Source organism: Spermophilus citellus (genome assembly GCF_964194105.1).
Source record: "Spermophilus citellus genome assembly, chromosome: 7".
Taxonomy (NCBI): Eukaryota; Metazoa; Chordata; class Mammalia; order Rodentia; family Sciuridae; genus Spermophilus; species Spermophilus citellus.
In genome coordinates this window covers 158211000-158230161 of record NC_138188.1, presented here as the reverse complement: position 1 = coordinate 158230161, position 19162 = coordinate 158211000, and the positions used below count along the sequence as shown (strand labels likewise).

At 46.3% G+C, this 19162-nt stretch overlaps 1 protein-coding gene across 6 annotated transcripts in view; it reads left to right on the top strand.

Moving 5' to 3' along the window:
- The window catches only part of HLCS (holocarboxylase synthetase), a 192316-nt gene that overhangs the window by 163167 nt on the left and 9987 nt on the right, over positions 1 to 19162 (top strand). For all 6 annotated transcript variants that reach the window (XR_014022861.1, XM_081300654.1, XM_081300655.1 and 3 more), the window contains one exon: positions 18180 to 18247. Coding sequence is in view for 5 of the 6 variants with exons in the window: in XM_081300654.1 (XP_081156780.1) it covers positions 18180 to 18247 (68 nt within the window). In the remaining variant the exon portion in view is untranslated. The remainder of the gene's footprint in view (positions 1 to 18179; positions 18248 to 19162) is intronic.

Genomic DNA, 19162 nt, shown 5'->3' with positions numbered 1-19162 from the left:
CAGGAGAAAAGGCTGCTTGTCCCTCAGGCTTAGCACAGGGTCCTGCAGAGTGCAGTGGGTTGATGGAAATGGGGCTGAGGGGACTGGTCCTGAGACTATCTCTCATTGTTACTCAATGTCCCCAGCATGCTTCCAGGTAGCCCGTCTGCCCGTGGGTTTTAAGGCACACCTGCCCCCTCTCTGGCTGCACACACCATGCCATACCAAAGCTGCGGTTTATTTCTTTGCTTTTCCTGTGGTCCACAGTGTGTGAAGCGGGCTGTGTCCACCCCTGCCATCCTTTCTTCTCAGCTGGTAGAGAGACATCCCGTTCTAACCTGGTTTTCTTCTCTTTTTCTTTCCCTTTGTGAAGAATGCTTTGAGTGGCAGGGTTTCTGAAGCCATGGACACATGGAGCTTGTGTCTAGGAACACGCTCCTTGCAACAGCCACTGTCCTTGGCCTGTGGCACCCACTCACGTGGCTGGCGAGGGCCAGCCGCCTCCCAGGGTGCACAGTGCTGCGGCTAAGCCCCGCCGGCCTGTCGGCCGTCCTCCCCATCACTCTCTATTTCTCTCACATGGCAAAACCCACCTAGAGTAGGTTACATTTAATGGGGTGAGAAAAATCCACACGGTAAGAGGGAAGTCGCAGGTGAAACTGCTTCCTCCCAGGAGGGAGAGTGATTTCTCCTCTCTGGCTCCCATACCAAGGAGTCATACAAAAGAGCTCTTTTCATGTTTGATGTATTGCTTTTAAAAAACAAATCCTTCATGTTTTTTTCATTTTTGGTTCATACCTCTTGGCCAGCCCAGCAGGAATCTGGCAGTCAGTCGGGCTGCTTCTCGCAAACGCTCAAAGCCGCCTCACTGGGTCCTGCTGCTCTGAGGACTCCATGTGTGGGCAGAAGGTCCTCAGCTGTCAGGCTGGGTCTCTTCCTCCCCGCTGGTGTGTGCCGTGGGCCCTGCACTTGTTGACACTGGTCGCACATGTGGAGAGGCCTTTGCTTCTTGGCATTTACTTGAATTATCTATGATCAAGGCCACAGTGGGGTGTGTGTCGATTTTGTTTTGGACAAGCCTGTACGTTGCTATCTTTTTCATTTCTATTGCAATCCATGCATGCCCTAGAAGATCTTTGATTAGGCCTGTTTAGCACACTGTAAATACAAGCAAGCTTAAACTGAGGCACAGCTCCATATATTATTTCATTCATTTTATTGGCAAAGCACACTGTTCAACACCTGAATTGCTTTAAAAAGAATCACGAAGCCACACCAGTGCCAGGTCAATAGAGACAGGCAACCATGGTGAATGTACTGGCTTAAGAAAATTCTGCTGATCTCATAATTTTTTTGAAATGGGGAGAACACCAAGAATCTGTCTCCTGCAACCAGGCGGGAGTCACATGCCCTGCAGACTGATGGAAGCCCTGCCCCTGGGAATGGCTGTGCAGCTGGGTCTCCTGACCTGCCTCCCAGCAGGACAGCCCCTGTTCGACTGAGTCACGACAGAGCAGATTGGAGCTCTTGCTGCCTTCCCCATCTTTCTCGGTGGATAAGCAGAAACATGAGACCTGGGGAGGTGGCATGAGCCCCTTCATAATCCTTCACATTCATGAGCCACTAAATTAGCCAGCAAACAAACACAAATGATTTTTAATAATAATACCCACCATGGACAAGGTTTTAATGAAACAGGCATTTGTAAACCTCATTCGAACCCTGGTAAGAGTACAAATCAGAACCACCTTTTAAAAAAGCAATTTGGTAGGAGGTATCAGGAGTCAGGATAAATTCAAATCCTTGACCCAGTAATCCCACTTCTAGTAACCTACCCATAGGAAATAATCAGATATATGGAAAAACCCACACTCACAAAGATTTATAGTTAAGTTCATTATATACAGTCACTCAGTGGACTATTGTCCATCAACAGAAAGATAATAAGATAATAGAAATGCTCAGCTCAATTAAAGTAAAAAGCAGGTTGAACTTGTGGTTAATAGATTAAACTCTTAAAGCATGCTTTTGAAAAGAATAACCGAAAATATCCGCAGTAATAGTGGTCGTGTGAGAGTGAGCGGTTAGATCTTTGCTGCCTTCCAGACTGTCTGTGGTCACTCTCATAATTTTAGTCATGAATAAGTGAAATGTCCTACGTGGTTCTGGCCATGGTGAAGGAAAACATTAACTTAGTCCTCACTGATTTAGAATGCATGATTGCATCAACACAGGTTGGGTGGAAATTTCCTAGTTTATAGATGCAAACAAAATTACAGGCATGGATCAAGCCAGAACTCATACTTTGGTGTAATTTTAGCCAATTAAATGTATTTGAAAGGAGTAGGACTGCATTCAAACAGCTTTTTCAGACCCTGGTGTTCTGGCTGGCTTCAAGCTGTGGGTGGCGCTGGTGAGTGAGGTGGTGTGCCCTGGGTAAGAAGCATCCGAGGCCACTGCAGGGGCTCCTGGGCCCCCATGACTGGGGGCTCTTCATTGCCTTTTTCGAATAGGATAATCAAGGAGCTCAGTGGCTGGGGGGAGGGGTTCTATCAGGCCTGGTAGAGCTTTCCTAATCAAAGAATGTGTTTCTGACCCCCCCCCCATACAGGGTACCCTATGAAAACAAAATCTAACTACTGGCAACTAGAGAGCCCTGACACGGGACACCCCCCCCCAAGTCTGTAGGAAGTATGAGTTATTCATCCTACCCAAAGAAGTTATTCATCCTCACTAAAAGTTCCTTTGAGTTTTTACAACTTCAGGATCCTTTTAATAACACACTCATTCTCTATAATAATCTCCAACTGTAACGAAGCCCACGAGCCCTCCTCCTAGGTCCTGCCCACGGCCTCCTCTCTCCCTGGGTACAGACCTGGTCTATAGCAGGAACTTTAATCTTCCTCTTTGCATTTTAATGCTTATCGTAAAAGGCGTTATGAGAAGTTCCAGGCAGTTTCATTTTGTGAAAGCACACCCAGCAATCCTGATTCCTTAGGATGTTAAGCTCCGTTTACTGTTCTTGGCTTCATGAGGGTCATTTAGTGCGCCAGTGTGGAGCAGGAGGTCTGGTGGTGTGTCCACTGAGGTCCCCTCCATGGGCAGAGGGTCACTGTGCACACCCAGCCCAGCTGCCTCAGCCCGGGCACTGTGGGTGGGAGGGGGTGTGCCCTATCAGTTCTGCCAGCTGCGTGGGTTCCTTAGGGACCTTCCACAGGACACCTCACCAAGCACCTGGCATGGGAGCCAAGAGGACCTGGCACAGTATAGCTTCAGGAAGGTAAAATGCCATCTCTAGGAAGTGCCTCTTTTATGGAGCAGTGGCACAAAAGCTTGTGAATCTTGCAGATGGCAATGGTGTAAGCCTACGATCAAACTCAAGCCAGCTGGGGGGAGGAGAAACAGGCAGCCCTGTGTCCCCAGGGAGTCCTGGAAGCCCTTCTGCTGGATGGGCCCCTAGTAGGGGACTTTTCTGGCCTGGCCATCAGCACAGGTAACTGGGCGTCATTTTAGCCAGGGACAGTAACAACCAGGATCTACACAGCACTCAGTGGCTTTCTCAGGTGTCTGCACAGGGCTTCCGTGCTTCTCAGTCTTGCTCAGAGCCGTTGGTAGAAAGGGGAGAGGAGATTCCTCTTCCCTGAGAGACCTCTCTCAGGCAGGAGCACCTAGGACAGTGGGAGGTGGGCCCCGTATAAAATGGTCTTATCTGGGAGGTCTAAGCTGCTGCCTCCCTTTGAGGAGTTGCCACCAAGGAACCTTCTATCCTGCCCATTTCTGGGGACAAGAACCAGCTTTGGCCAAGTGCCCAAGGTGTGCCACATACCCTGCTGGAGGCTCCATTGCAGGGAACCCACTTAGTCTCTCGAGATCATACCTGTAAGGAGATCAGTGCTCAGCATGGGCAGGTGACTGCCACGTGTGCCCCCAGTAGAGTGCCCTGGGTCTTCTGTGACCCTGGCTGTGGCGAGGGATCCCTGAACCTTAGGAGGAAGGGAGTGCCTGCTGAACTGCCCGGCACTCCCCAGAAGATGGCCCCTCCCTGCCAGCGTCCTGGTGCCTCTTCTGGGGCCCTGGGGGCCTTTCTTAGGAGAAACCTCCACAGCCCCCAACACCATGTGGCAGAAGTTACAATGGAGCCGCAGGGCCTAGACACGCCAGCACACGCATGCACACGCGTACACACCCACGGGCACATCACTGCGAAACACCTGAGAAACCCTTTTGCGGGTTGCTTGGTACTTCTTGGCTCCAGCAAGTTCCAGCTTTGCCCCATGAAGATGACATTATCAGCCACAAAGGCAAGCTTGACACCCACATCTCTGGTGCAGCTCAAGGTGTGCTCTTGGCCACCCACTGTGCCCCTGGACCCTGACACCTCTATGTCCCCCTACATCTTAAGTAGCCCGGGTGACCTCGTGTCGTTCATTATTCTTCCTGTCCACGCCATTGCTCCCTGGTTTGATTACTTACTGAGAATGCAACTTGGCTTATGATTTCTCTGGATTCTCCTGTAAAGCCAATATAGCATTTTAATAAATAGAAATCCCGTAGATAAATATTTGCTTTTAAAACCCCACCCCACTCCCTGTCGTCATTTCAGATGGTTCAGGATGCCTTTTCCCCTCATTTTTTAAGGAAAAATGAAACAAAGAAAATGCACAGAGAGATTTATGCATTTGATTGGGGGAGGGGGAAATTAAACTTCCCATAATAGTTTTTAAATTAAATTTCATACTGGTCCAAATCCTTTCCTTCTCCACCCCTTCCTCTGATATTCCCTCACTCATTAAAGCGTAGGATTTTGATGGTATTCACAGGGAAGCTGATTTACTGGAATAAAGAAGTTCTTTAAGTTTTAAATTTTGGAACGTTCCCAGTGTGTCTGAACCCGGCTTTCAGATTTTACTGGCATTTTGTTGGCAGAACAGCCTCTGGAGCCTTCCTTATTTGAGCGTGTTTCCTAACACCTTTGGCGGTATGGTTCTGTGTTTTTTAGATTTAAAAAAAGAAAAAGAAAAAAAAAAGTTTAAATAGAAAAGCATCTACAAACATACACAGAAGACTGATTCTAAGACATCAAGCAAAATAAAAAAGACAGTATGTGCGCTTAGAAATGCACACGTGGGAAGCAGGTTCTCTTTGAAGGGCAAGGAAAGAGAGGATGAAGACAGAGACCTGGAGGGTGGCCTCAGGAAGCCCCAGGGGAAAGGATGTCCCTCTCCGCACCCCTTCCCCTCTCCTGGCAGGAGGGTCCCTGCTGGAGCAGAGTGGGGGAGAGCCCCTTCCACGCACTAAGCCAGGTCAGTACCTCCAGCCACCAGGCCCCAGGTGGACACTGCTCCAACTCAGAGAAGGGAAACCCGACAGAGGAGAGGGGAAGCCGAGGGGACTCTAGGCAGAGTGGCCGTGTCTCCAGAGAATGCCTCGGAAGAAAGCTCTGCTACCTGGGCCTGAACGGACAAGGGGGAAAGAGAACCTCCCAGAGACCCAGAGTGGAGAGGGGCAGGGAGGCCCCACTGAGTCCTCGAGCTAGCATGCTATGATGGGGAACCTGCGAGAAGTCCAGCCCTCCCTATTTGCAGCCGATGTGACAGCTGGGGGGACGAGAAGCAGGCAGCCCTGTGTCCCCAGGGAGTCCTGGAAGCCCTTCTGCTGGATGGGCCCCTAGTAGGGGCCTTTTCTGGCCTGGCCATCAGCACAGGTAACTGGGCATCATTTTAGCCAGGGACAGTAACAACCAGGATCTACACAGCACTGGATGGCTTTCTCAGGTGTCTGCACAGGGCTTCCGTGCTTCTCAGTCTTCCTCAGAGCCGTTGGTAGAAAGGGGAGAGGAGAAAGCGCAGTGCATCCATAGTGAAACAGAACCAGACGGCGGAAGGGCTCAGAACAGGGGTGGGGGGACGTAAAACACCCCGCCTGCGCCGGAGCCATCCAGAAGCCAACCCGGTGGGCCCTGCCCCCCAGGCACAGAAATGGCAGAGATGAGTAAAAGTGGAATTGGCAGGGAGAAGTGGAAAGTAACCATTTGAAGGAAATCTGTTGTAGCCCTGGATTCCGAAGCAGCTTAGTTCGTGGGGGCCATAAACCCAGGATGTCATGGAGCAGGTCCTGCATTGAAAAGGAGGCTCTGGTGTCCTGCAGAGGGAGGGGGAGGCTGGTCACAGAGCTGTGTGTTGATTGCTCTCTGGCAGCGTGGAGCCCAAGGGAGGCCCTGGAGAGAGGTAGAGGCCGGGAGGGAAGAAGGAAGGGTGACTAGATGGGCAGCAGGGTGGTGGAGAAGCAGGGCAGGGGATTCCCTTGGTCACCACCCCGAAGGGCCCTGGGAAGGGTGGGACAAAGGGCCCCGTGAGGGCCGAGCAGGGGGGTGCGCTTGCCCTTCTAGAGGAAGGAAGTCAGTGCCTTCCAGTTGCCTTGTCCCCCAGAGGCTTGGCAGGCTCCTTGGCTCTGGAGGTAAGGAAACGTCTTATTACATTATTTTACATAAATTTGGTGAGGAAAATTGGCACGTTTGAAACAGAATGCCCACAAAGCACGAAAATGTCTACTCAGACACATAAGGCAGTGAATGAAAGTGGCCATTAATCGGATAGTACTCAACTTTTGAAAATTTAAGATGACTCTGTTTCAGTTCTTAAGAAAAAAAAAGCAAGGATCCCCTTTCAAGTTTGGGAGTTTCCAGAACTTTCCAGAAAAAGATTGTTAACTTCCCAAGACTGTTACACAAATGCATTTCAAGAGACTGTTAGTATTTCTATCTTTGGATTTTGTTTTGATAACAGCAAGAGACTCTTCATCGGTAAAATGACCCTGACAACCAGTGGAGCTGTTGGGATGTTTAACTGAGAATGTTATTCAAGCCCAGGGCTCAGAGACTGACTGTTGCCTGGTAACAGATACTGTTGAGTCATACACCGTCCAAAACCTTGAAGTACTTTCCAAAGAGCCAGAGAGCCCACTCTGTACCCATAGCTAAGATACCCCTTCCCAGTGGCTCATTATTTCCTCTCCTTGCAAGACTTTGGAGAAGTCTTTACCTGAGTGGAAAAATGATACTGTGTTGGCTGGTTACTTGCTGTTGGAAGCCTGTCATATTGAGGTAGCAGTCAGAGGGTGTGTGTGCGAGTGTGTGGGGGGGTGTGTGTGCACGTGAACTATAAATAGAAAATCATTTAATGAGAAAACCCTAAAAAAAAATCCCACTAAGAACATGGCAAGGACACCACTGTCCCCACTTCTGTATAACATTTTACTAAAAGTATTGGCCCACCCAGATGGACAATGAAGCAATTAAGTAATCGGAAAAGAAATAAAACTAACTTCATTTCCAGATAAAAGGATAGTTTACATGGGAAATCTTAGAGAACTGGTGATTCTCTAACTTAAGCAATAAAGGAATTCCAAGAGAGCAGGATATAAAATTAACAATATGTAAAAAACAAGTCTTTGTGTGCACAAAACAACTCGTTAAGGGTGTTATTATATGCATTTACAGTAGCAACAAGTAAGATAGTATACCTAAGAACAAACTTAAGAAATATGTAAAATCTACATGAAATGATTTTAAATGTCTGAAAGATGCAAAAATGTATTTGAACAAATGTAAGACATTGCTCAACTTAACAAAGATGTTAGTTCTCTCAGGTTAATTTCTAAATTTAACGCATTTGTTTAAAAAAAAAAAGCCTCAAACTTTTCCTCAGTGCAGCTGAGATTCACCTGGAAAAGGAGATATACAGAATGGCCAGAGAATTCAGGAAAAAAAAGAGACACAATGGACACTGGCCTTGCCAGATTTTCACACATGCCAGGAAGCCTCTGTAGTTAAAAATGCAGCGCAGGAACATGAATGGTGGACAGACCAGCAGAAAGAGACCCCTTGGGTGCAGAGTAGAAGGTGTACTGACCACAGAATTCTTGACAGTGTTCCTGGGACAGTGTGACACGTGTCGGGGGTGGGGTCGGGGGAATCAGACCCGTATTGTACCTACTCAAAAATAAACTCCAAACGGGTCAGGAATCTTAAAAACAAAACTCCTTAAGTACTGGAAACAAGGGGATGCATTCCTGTCTAGCCCGGGTGAAGGAAATGGCTCTCCAGCCATGATAGAAAAATAGGCTACAATAAAAGAAAAGATTGACATATTTGACTCCAGAGAGGTTTAAAAAATAAAAAAAAAAAAAACACTTTTGTGTAGCACAAAACACCATAAGCAAAATCAAAAGTTTAATAGACGTTTAAGTTATAAACGTGAGGAGAGACTATTTGTAAAACGTAACACAATATTTCCTAATACACAAGGAACTCTTTAAGTAGACAAAAGACACAAACAGGTAATTCACTGTGTAGAAGGAAGGAGGAGGAACGCAAGGGAGAAGGAGGGAAACCCCTGCCTTGTCTACCACCCAGATTTCTTTTAAATTCCATTGTCTGTTGAAGGAGCCACAGCCCCGTGGCTCCAGGGCTGGGACTGAGAATGTTCAAGATGAGGCTGGAACTTCTTGCCCTGAAGGTAGGGCAATGTGGAGAGAAGACAAGGACATATTCCTAGAGCCCATTGAAAGGAACGTCTGCTGGCCAGGCTTGGGGCCATTTGAGTTTCCCAATAAGTGATGACAGGAATGGATACTCCCTATTGAATAAGAATCCATAAGCTCATTTTGATATAAATAAATTAAAAGATAATTAAGCAAGGGCAAAAGAAAAAGTTCTTTACAGTAGAACTTTAACAAATTGGTAAAAAAAAAAAGAAATAACAGAAATTTGCCATTTGATGCCCATCAAATAAATAATTGATCCAAGCAAGAATCATCCATAGAGGCCAAGATTAGGGGGTCTTCTTTTATGAGAAGCATCATCATCTGCTGTTTTTTGATACAGAGGACAAACAGTGAGGAAACTTGGCACCTTGCCACTAATGAGGGTCAAGGTAACATCACTTTTTATTCATTTATTATAATTCTGGGGATGGGACCCAGGGCCTCAGGCCTACTAGGCCAGCCTCTCTCACTGAGCTGAGCCCCCAGTCCAGCCTCACCAGGGTTAAAAGCCAGCATGGCATGTCTCCGCAGACCTGTCCTAGAAGGGTCCAGCACTGCCCCTCTGCATTTCTGCTGAAATTACAGACCTGAGTCTTATCACGAGGAGCTTCAGATCATCTAAACAGAGGGTATCTTATGAAATAACCATCCTACTCTTCAAAAATTGTCTCGATCCTGAAAGACAAGACTAAATAACTGGACCAGGGTAAAGTATGTTAAGGAGGTGTGACAACTAAATGCAGGAATGACCCTGGATTAGATCCTAGGCCAGAAAAAAAGGACTGTGCTCTGCTCTAAAGAGCATTACCAGGAGAATGGAAATTTCTGGCTTCAATGGGAGAAAGAAATTTGAATACATACTATAGATTAGGTTAGGAGTTGGCAAACCATGGCGCTTGGCCGTTATCTGGCCTGTTCCCAGTTTTTGTGCTACTTGAGAGCTACAAGTGTTTTAACATTTTTAGAAGATTGGGAAAACATGAAAAGAAATAGACTTTATATGACATTCTGGAAAAGGCAAAACTCTAGAGATGGTAAAAAGATCAGTGATTGCCAAGGGCTCAGAGAGAGGAAGGAATGAGTGAGTGGAACACAGAGGGTTTTATGGCAGTGGAACTTAACATCATGCAGGGATCAAAACACGTGACACGGACTACGCAAGAGTAAACCCTGCTGTAAAGCGTGATCTAGTTAATGATGTTCTCAGTGTTGACTCAGAAATTATGACTCAAGTATGACACCGATGTGAGGTGTTAATGACAGGGAAGCTTTCAGGGGCTGGCGGGGGGTGGGGGCTGTGAGAAACTCTGTACTTCTGTAGTTTTTTTGTAAACCTAAGTCTGCTCAAGAAAACAGAGTATTAGTTGTTAAAAAAAAAAAAAAGAATAGTATGTGGTGCCCCATGAACACTACATGACATTCAGATTTCTAAGACTCCACAAATAAGTTTTGTTGAAACAGAGGCATTGCTGATTTTGCACTTGGACAATGGGATCGAGTTGTTGCAACCCAAACCATGTGACCTGCAAAGTCTAAAATATTTACTGTCTGATCTTTACATAAAAAGTGTGCTAGCCCCTGGATTAGATCATAGTATTATATCCATGCTAAGTTTCTAATTTTGACAATTATGCTGTGGTTCTCTAACATGGTACCCTGGATTTTTAGGAAAGATACATTGAAGTACATTGTGGGAAGCCATTCTAACATGTGATTGGGTGACTCCCGTTAAGGGCCTGAGGCGCTTTGGCTGTGTCGAAGCTTTCCCAACCCTTTCCTGATGAGAGAGCCCATCCGTGTGGGGGTGTGCCTGACCACTGACCCCGGGGACCCAATCACTGACCCTGACCTTGGAGTGCAGCCCCCCCTCAACCTTCATTGGATGGAATTCTCCCCTGAATCTCTTGTTCCTCAATAAAAGGGCTACTCCCAGGCGTGTTCACTCTCTCTCTCTCCTGCTAGCCCTGAGTAATCCTCGCTGCCCTGCTGGGCGGCTAGAGGTGGGAACCAGAGAGGTGAGCCCTCTCGGACCTAGCAATATAAATAAGGTACTGTCTGTGTGTTTTATTTCGATCTCTTTTAACTAACTTTATGCCTAGAACCTCATTAATGAAACCACTGCGCAGGCCGCGTGGTAGAGTACATTATAGGGATAAAGAATCATATGGCCATGAATTATTCTCAAATGGTCCCGAAAAGAATTATGGATAGGCAGGCAAATAGAGAGGGCATAAATGAGAAAAAGTTAAAATTTGGAAAATGTTAGATATTGGGTTAAGGCTATATAAGAATTCTTTGTATTATTCTTGCAACTTTTTTAAAAGTCTAAGATTTTAAAGTAAAAAATCAAACCAATCAAATAAAAAAATAGCAGGGCCTTTCAACAGATCAGATTGGAATCCTGATCTCCACCTCTGCAGGCTCATAGAAGGGGTTTTGTCTGTCTGAGACCATGTTCCCGTCTATGAAGGAAAGTCCTGTTCAGCTTTGTGAGGTTTAGTTGAGATAATGTACATGAAGCTGTACTTGTAGTGCAAAAAATATCAGCAGTGATCCTAGATGACCAGTTGACATCCCGTGCCTGCAGGAAAATGGTTCCAGGATATCTGCTTGCCACAAGTCAAGGCGAGTAAGGTCCATCTTCTGAAACAGCTGCAGCATTTCCCAGTAGAGGACCTTTTTTGGGTAGATGACTCATGTTAACGTTTGTGAACGCTCTTCACTGGGAGCTGGTCCACCCTGAGTTGAAGATGACAGGTGTATTTATGAGTTCTGAGCAGCCTGAAAGATGGGTTGAGAATGTCCTGTGGTCTGAAGACTTCTGGGGGAGGAGACAGGACATGGTCTGAGTCCAGTGTGCTGGGGTACAGTTAAGGCTCACCATCGGAGGTGAAACCTAGGATCAGCATCGTCATGGAGATGTGACCAAGAGATAGCTGGTAGCTGTGGGCACCGTGAGTAGTTCAAGCTTCCTTGCCTGTGTGTGAATTCAGCAATGGCACTAGTCAAAGGTGGAAGGCCAGTGGTCCCAGACATCTGGTATTAATGGTGAAGTGTCAGAGTAAGAAACAATGATTTGTGTCCATCTTGTTGAATAATACAGACCAACATTAATAAGTGCTTGACTTATTGGAAGGGTGCCTTATTCTGGACCCAAAGAACTCGTTCCTTTGAACAGTGGAATGGGTTAGCAGGAGTGTGGATACTGTTAGGACGTTGGAGGTGAGGAAGATGAACCAAAACACACAGACACACAAGCTGTGGATGGTTGGAATGCTAGGAGATATGAAAATCAAACAGGCCCTGAGTGGGGTAGGGGCTGACCTGCAAGCGTCCATTAGTGGAAATGCAGGTGGAGCCCCAGATTGGGGAGCACACAGGCAGGAGTGTGATGACGTCATTCTCAGACAGTCCAGATTCCCAACAGTCATCCTGTTGGACACCAAAAGAGGAAAGGGGGTCTGAGCTTATGCATACTAAAAAGGAGGGTTGGTGGGGGGCTGTGTGGCTTTCAAGGCATAGCGGAAGAGTCATTAACAGACTGTCGCGACCAGAGTCTCGCTGACCCCTATTATTCCTAGGCAACAGCCTAAACAAAGTCCACAGAGAAGCTTGTTCCACCAGCGGCTCATAGCTTTACTAAGTGGGTTCAGAGCCCCTAGAATTGGAAATGAAGATTTGGGTCCCAGTTGCTAGTAGTGTGGGTGTGTAGGTCCGAGACATCAGGAGGTGGCTAGACAAGAGAGGCACCATCTTAGAATTTTTGAAGAGACCTAAAACACTGTCCCCCTCCCCTTCTCACATACCCTCTGCATCCCAAGGAGGAAGAGGTCACAGGAGGCCTTCTTGTCTCCTGGCAGGGAGAAGAGCTAAGGTGTGCCTGTCAAAGACACTTTGTGTATTCCGTTATATTTAACCAGAACTGCACAGAGTTTCTGTCTGTAGGTGATTGCGGGGATTTAGATGGAGATCATATCAGCACTGGAGTTTCAGCCCAGGTCTCTGATCCGGAGTCTCCATTCTACCTCCGTGTTTCCAGAGTTCCTTGGGAACCTTTCATTGGCTGTCAGGATAGCCCCAGGACCAGCAACTTGCCCATGCACACAGCCTCCAGGTCAGCAGTACCCAGTCAGAACAGGGCCAGGTCCACACCAGGCCACGTCCCCACCCTGCACAGCCTCCAGCGGCCACTCCTCATTATAGGTGGGTGCCGCAGTCTGGCTGTGCACAAATCACGAGCCACTCAAGCAGGAACAAACTTTATTTCCGAACTCCCACAGCATTCCACGCACGCTCCCCGGGAACCCTCCTGAATGCCACCCACACGGCTCCTCCAGGAACACACTACACACCAACCGGAACTTCCTCCCCTGGGCTACGCACACACTCACTCTCAGAACCCCGGGCACCCAAGGCAACAAGAGCCATCCTATTACCAGACAGTAAAGGTCTAATATACAATTGAATACACAACCTGTTTCAATCCAACATCATCTTAATGGCTGGCCTCTCAACCAAACTTCTGGTAAAATGCCAGGGGCCATTCCAACTGGCCGTGGCTCTCAGCAGGTGGGGGTGTGTTTATAGCAAAAACCACTGTTCATTTTCTTCCAAAAAACAATACAGTGCACTCTTGCCTAGAAAGCAATTAAAAATAATAATAATCAATCGTACAGTTCAAGTGAAAACTTTTAAAAAATAAAATATCTTGATATTTTGTATTTTTAGCTTTTAAAAAAAAGTACTGCACAAATAGAATGATTGGTCTTCACAATGTAAAACACTTAAAAAGACTATTTTGATGGGGGTCTAGGGCTGTAGCTCAGTGGTAGAGTGCTCGCCTCGCATGCGTAAGGCCCTGGGTTCAATCCTCAGCACCACATACAAATAAATAAATAAGTAAAATGAAGACACTGTGTCCATCTACAACTAAAAAAATATTTTTTAAAAAGGCTAGTTTTGAACTGGGGGTTGGCACTCTTTCCTTCACGCCGCACATGTGCCCATGGGGCTGTGATGGGTGAGGATTCATCTGCTAACAAACGGTTTTAAAAACCAAAGTAAGTCAGGAGCCCTTGGACTGCCAGGGTCCCCTTGCCCCCCCTCTTCTGGCCCACTGGTGGGAGACCCCTGGGGGCAGCCTGGGAATGTATGTCTCTCTGCATGCCCGGAACCAAGGCAGAACCAAGACCAGGTGCCGAACGTGGGGGAGGAACAACACAGAAAGCGCAGCTCACTCCAGGCGCCCTCAGGCTGAGGGGCCCAGGACCGATGGAGACTCCAGGGACTGCCTGGGAGCGGGATCCCCTGGAGGGTGGTGGGGTTCCTTCCTCCAGAGAAAGCTTCTCAACATCTCATTAGGAAAGAGGCTGTCCCCGCACCAGGGCACCCCATAACTGGGCCTTGGCGTGCTGCCCTCCCATGGGGAATGAGTGAAGGACAGGCATGGCCCCGTGTTTCCTGGGGGCTTCTGGGCGACTCTGGAGCCTGGTAGAGCCTCATGTGCCCTGTTCTCACATGATCTCTCCAGAGAGGAGGGGGCACCTCACCAGCAAGTGAACTGGTAGGTGAGGCTTACCCTAGTAAAAGTTAAGTTTAAATAAATATTTTTATAAATAGCCTCTTTCCTGATAGTAAAATAGCTGCAGTCCAAATGTTGAAATATTGGTAATTCCAGAAAAAGTGTAAAAAAAAAAAAAAGGAAATAAAAGTCTCTTGGAATCTAACCACCCTGAGATTACATAAAGAAGAGATTTAAAGCATCATATAATTCTACCTCTATCCTCTCGAGATAACCACTGTTAATATATTCCCTGTATTCTTCTATAAAGACATACTTTATATAAAGGGAATCATATTATGATACCAGTTTTTAAGACTTTAAAAAATAAAGCTTATGGATATAGCGATAATTGCGATAACCTTCATCTAGAATATCATTTTAATAGCTCCAAAATAAAAATTTTCTAGTCCTCAGGAAATTATCTTGTAAGACATGTCTTTGTGTTTTTTTTAAAGGAGAAAAATTCTAGAGTATATACTTAAAAGAGAAGAGGGACTTACCTGGGTGACTTATTTTCCACTTTTTGCTTTTTATTTTTTTTCAAATAATTCCTTAAGAAAACCACTTAATGTTTAATGTGGTATTCCTCACAGTTTTTAAAAGTGTATTTTCTAACATCAGTAGCATCATGATGTGTTGGGATTTTGCACCCTGAGTGAACCACCTGCTATAGTCCAGTGGCATTTGCCCATGTCACTGAGGGCTGCAGGGTACTGTATCATGTGGGACCCAGGTGCTTTTTCATCCTTCTATGATGGACCATTTAGCTTGTTCTTGAGTTTTCAAAATGTATCAGTAATGCCACCACGAATAGTTCCACACCTGAATTATTTTGTTTTCCCATCTGAATACTCCTTAGGAGCCAGTTCTAGAGGTGTAGTCACTGAGTCAGAGAATGTAAAGATTTGTAGGCTGCCATTCATACAGACAGACTGGTTTTGGGATTTCTGCTCACTGGTTACCATCAAACAGGCTCTGACTTGTTAGCTGTGGAGTGCTGCAGATTGACCAACCATGGGTGATTGTCTGGGTTATTATTAAAGCAGATCTTTTGGTCTTAGTCCCTGAAATATTTATGAATAATTAATTACTGATATTATATATAAACTTAAAACCATGCTTTTTAATCCCCCCAAATTAAAAATAATTCTTAGATTAAAAGGTAATCTGGGGCTGGGGTTGTGGCTCAGTGGTAGAGCACTCACCTAGCATGTGCTGGGTTCGATTCTCAGCACCACATAAACATAAGTAAACAAAATAAAGGTACTGTGTCCAACTACAATTAAAAAATAAAATAAAGGTAATCTATCATATTAGAGACAGTTTTTAAGAAAGAAAAAAATCATCCTAATATAACCACCATTACCATTTTACCAGCTCTCTCCCTCCCTTTTCTAGGAATTTTACATAGAAGGAATAAAGTATAAATCTTGCTCTTTGTAACATTGTATTGCAGGTTTGGCGTCCATGCTGCTCTACAGTCTTCCTAACTGTCGTTTGTAACAAGTACAAATTGTTCCATCAGCTGAGATACCATAATTCAGTCACCCATTCCCCCAGTGAACCCTTACGTCATTTCCAGATTTTTCCTTTCCCAACGCTGTGGTGAATGTGGACTCTTCCTTAGGCTTAGATCCTCCAAGTGGATGGAATAGGTCTGAATTTAAACTTTTGTTCATTCAGAGTTTTTCCTAATTCTTCCTGGCCTTCTGGATGACTCTTAAGTATGATGACTCTTAAACATCCTAATGACCAGATGGAAATCAGGTCTTTCCTTTGGCAGAGCCCCCCCCCCCCCCACCGCGACTCACTCAGTGCCCAGGGGGCCCTGGAAGGTCCAGATGCAGAACTCGAGGATGTAGACAGGTCTTTCCTTGGGTGCCCCTTTGGTACAAAGGTGAATGCACACAGTCACCACTCACAGGAACCTTCGCCAGCCAGGAAAGAAAATACACCAAGGCCAGGAGGTCATCGTTATGTAACCTTGAACTTTTTTTTTCTCCTTTTGTAAAGGTATAAACTACGAAGGATAGAAGTGCATTTATGGTTTCTTTTTTCTGCTAAAGCAAACTGCGGCAGCTTTGTTTTCAGAAATGCAAAATTGACAAAGTTCATAAATGCTTCTTTGTTGACTGTGAGCCTTGTGGTTTGGCCCCCAGAGTTATCTCAGATAGCACAAATAAATCTGGCGGCCTCCAGTTGTCTCAAACTAAGCATTAGCTCCTTCCCCGGTTGTCTCCCTCCTTGCAGAATTTCCTCTGGGCCTTCAGCACACAGGCTCAGTCCTCTCATTAATATGCCCTGTTAACTGCTGCCAAACCTCTAGCAGTTGAGTGCATGTGTTCCCTTAATCATTCCTCTTTGTTCTGGAAGCTTGTGTTTGGTTTCTGAACCACCCTGTTTCCCTTCACCCCCTTCCACCGTCACCATCACTAGCGCTAGCATTTGACCGTCTCCTGTCTGTTTATTTAAAGAACATCCTAGATTGCCTGCAATCCAGAGAGCCTCTGCAATCTGCTCACAATGTGCTAAATAGCCCCCAGCCCAAGCCCTGGGCCTCAGGAACCCAGGCGAAGGGTCGCTGGGACCCTCTAGAAAGCAGAGGTTCCTGGAAGACAATGTTAACTCCCCACACAGTCAAAGACTCCTTCTCAGGACTTTCTGGCAGTCCAGCACAAGAAAAGGACGCTTTATTCTTGGAGCCCAGAAGTGCATAGGCACACCCCATCTCAATGGGTTATTCACGGTGTCCAAGAGAAATACTTGCGGGGCTGTGTTCCATATGAGATGGAAGTGGGACGGGTCCCTGGATGGCTTGCCCAGAGTGCCCAGTGCCCGCCCCAGCAGCACAGGGGAGCACAACTGTCCCACCAGACAAGCCTTGCCCCGGGTGACCTGGGATCTCCTTAACAAGTGAAGGGTCCTCAGGGCCCCTCTGAGCTCCACCAGCAGGTGGGCTCTGTGAGTCCTTGGGTCAGGGGAATACTGTTGCTTTGCTCTACTTTTAAGTATTTTTCTTCTTTTCCCAAGTTCAGACATTTGGGAAGTTCCATGCAATTTCTTTAACCTGTAGGACAGGAAGGAGAGCTGCGGAGGGCAGGGGCTTTCTTTAGAGCCCCTCTCTCCTCACAGGGGTACTATGGAGCCCTGGAGATTGATCATTGGAAACTTTATGGTAACACAAAATACTAGCTCTCCCTCCTCCAGGCCCTGCCGCTCTCCTACCTCAGAAGAAAATACTGCAGAGTGTCCCTCCCAGCTGCACTGCAAACGGGCAGACTTGAATTTTGCTGGGAGCTCTGTGTGCTCAGTACCAGATGGGCAACTACATGGAAGACAGAGGAAAGGTCCAACACATAGTTAAAATATGAAGAGCGTAGTTTGGAGGAAATTCTCAGAGTGAGGGGTTTTGTGTGTTTTTGTCTTTTCTGAGAAAAAAAAAAAGCTAATGTTGACTCCTTAGGTGGAGATGTGGTGTACTTTCCTCCCGATCCCCCAAAGGGAAGTTTGTATTATTTTAAATGAAACTATTTTAAAAGCAGGACTAAAGCCTAAAATGATCCAGGTTCTCCCAGGTTCTCAGAAGGTGTAGATTTATTTACTATAGTTAAAGCATAATTAGTTCTCAGGGGATGGTGTATCTTTTAAACGTCTTTATTGCCACCATATTGGTTTTCTGAATAATCAGAAACTTCTGTTGTGATTGTGTACTGGTGTTTGAACAGAAACTCACCGTAAGTAGAAACAAATGTCAGCAATTGCTAGTTGTCATTTGAGTAGAGTGCATGCACCAGAGGGGGAAGAAAGAACTTGGTGGAATATTCCTAAGACAGATCATCTGACCCAGTCTTGAGGACACCAACAGGTGCCTCTGTCCCTCCTCTGCGCTCGGTGCCCTCGGGCATTTCTTCAGCTCTGGTGGGCATTCTCACTGCAGAGGCTGTGAAGGAGGGCAGAGCCCTTCCAGCTGTGCGACTCCACTTCCTTGGCCACACGCACACTGTGAACACAAGCCCTGTCCCCTCCTGTCGGAGCTGTGCTCCTCCTGCACGATTCCCTGTTCCAGCTGACCAGTTTTTCCCACCGTTTGCAGGTTGATGTTTGAGATGCCACAGGAAATGGGCTTAATTGCCATTGCAGTCCGGCAAACCCAGGGCAAAGGTCAGTCATCTTTTGTTGTTTTTCTTTGCTAAAATCTATGATTCTCTTGGCCAGAGAGCCCACTGATCTTGTGTGCTGATCACTGAGACAACTTGAGTTGGAGTCTTTCCCATTTTCACAGCCCTCTGAAATGGGGCCAGAGGGAAGGAAACCGTGTTGGGAAGCGTTAGCCTCAGCAGAATCAAAATACTCTCTCAAACGGCCGTGTAGGTTGGTCACTCGACATTTGCTTCTGATGGCCTTAACAACCACAGGCCTACATTTTGTAAATTCTTCTCTCTGATGTGTTCTGGTCTTTGCATTTGTAAATCATAACTGTGTTAGATTTATTTTCCTGAAGGTCCTCCCGAGGGTCCTTCTGTGTCTCTAAGTATTATGTGGAAGGGCTTCTCGCTTGTGGATTCCCACCCTAGCCAGCGCTAGAATTTTCATGAGGTGGACACTAGATCAATGATCTTTTGCAAAGTGACCACAGAAGCAGGGTGCTGCTTGGGCCTCTTCCACACGCTGGTCTTGGAACAAGAGCCTGGATCCTCCAGAGCCCATGTGCAGTCTGCCCCAGGTTCCTTGCCCAGTGTCTGCAAGAGACACCAGCAGGTTGGCCCTGACCCTCCTGATCCCCAGCCAGGCTCTCAGAGGCTCATGTAGCTTTTTCAGAAGAAGCAGAGAAATAAAAATCTGTTATTTTGCACTTATTCCTCTTGAACATAGCTCAATAAGAAAAAAAAAATGATTCAAACTATGGGACTCAGTATGGTGGATTTTTAAAGACATTCTAAAAGAACTTTGATTAATCATACTTCTCATTCTGATCATTTTACTTTCCTAAATTAAATTTTAAGAAAAGTAACAACTCAGAGAGTTAATGTTAGGGGTCATTTTTTAAAAACTACTTTCTTGAGATAACCAGCATGT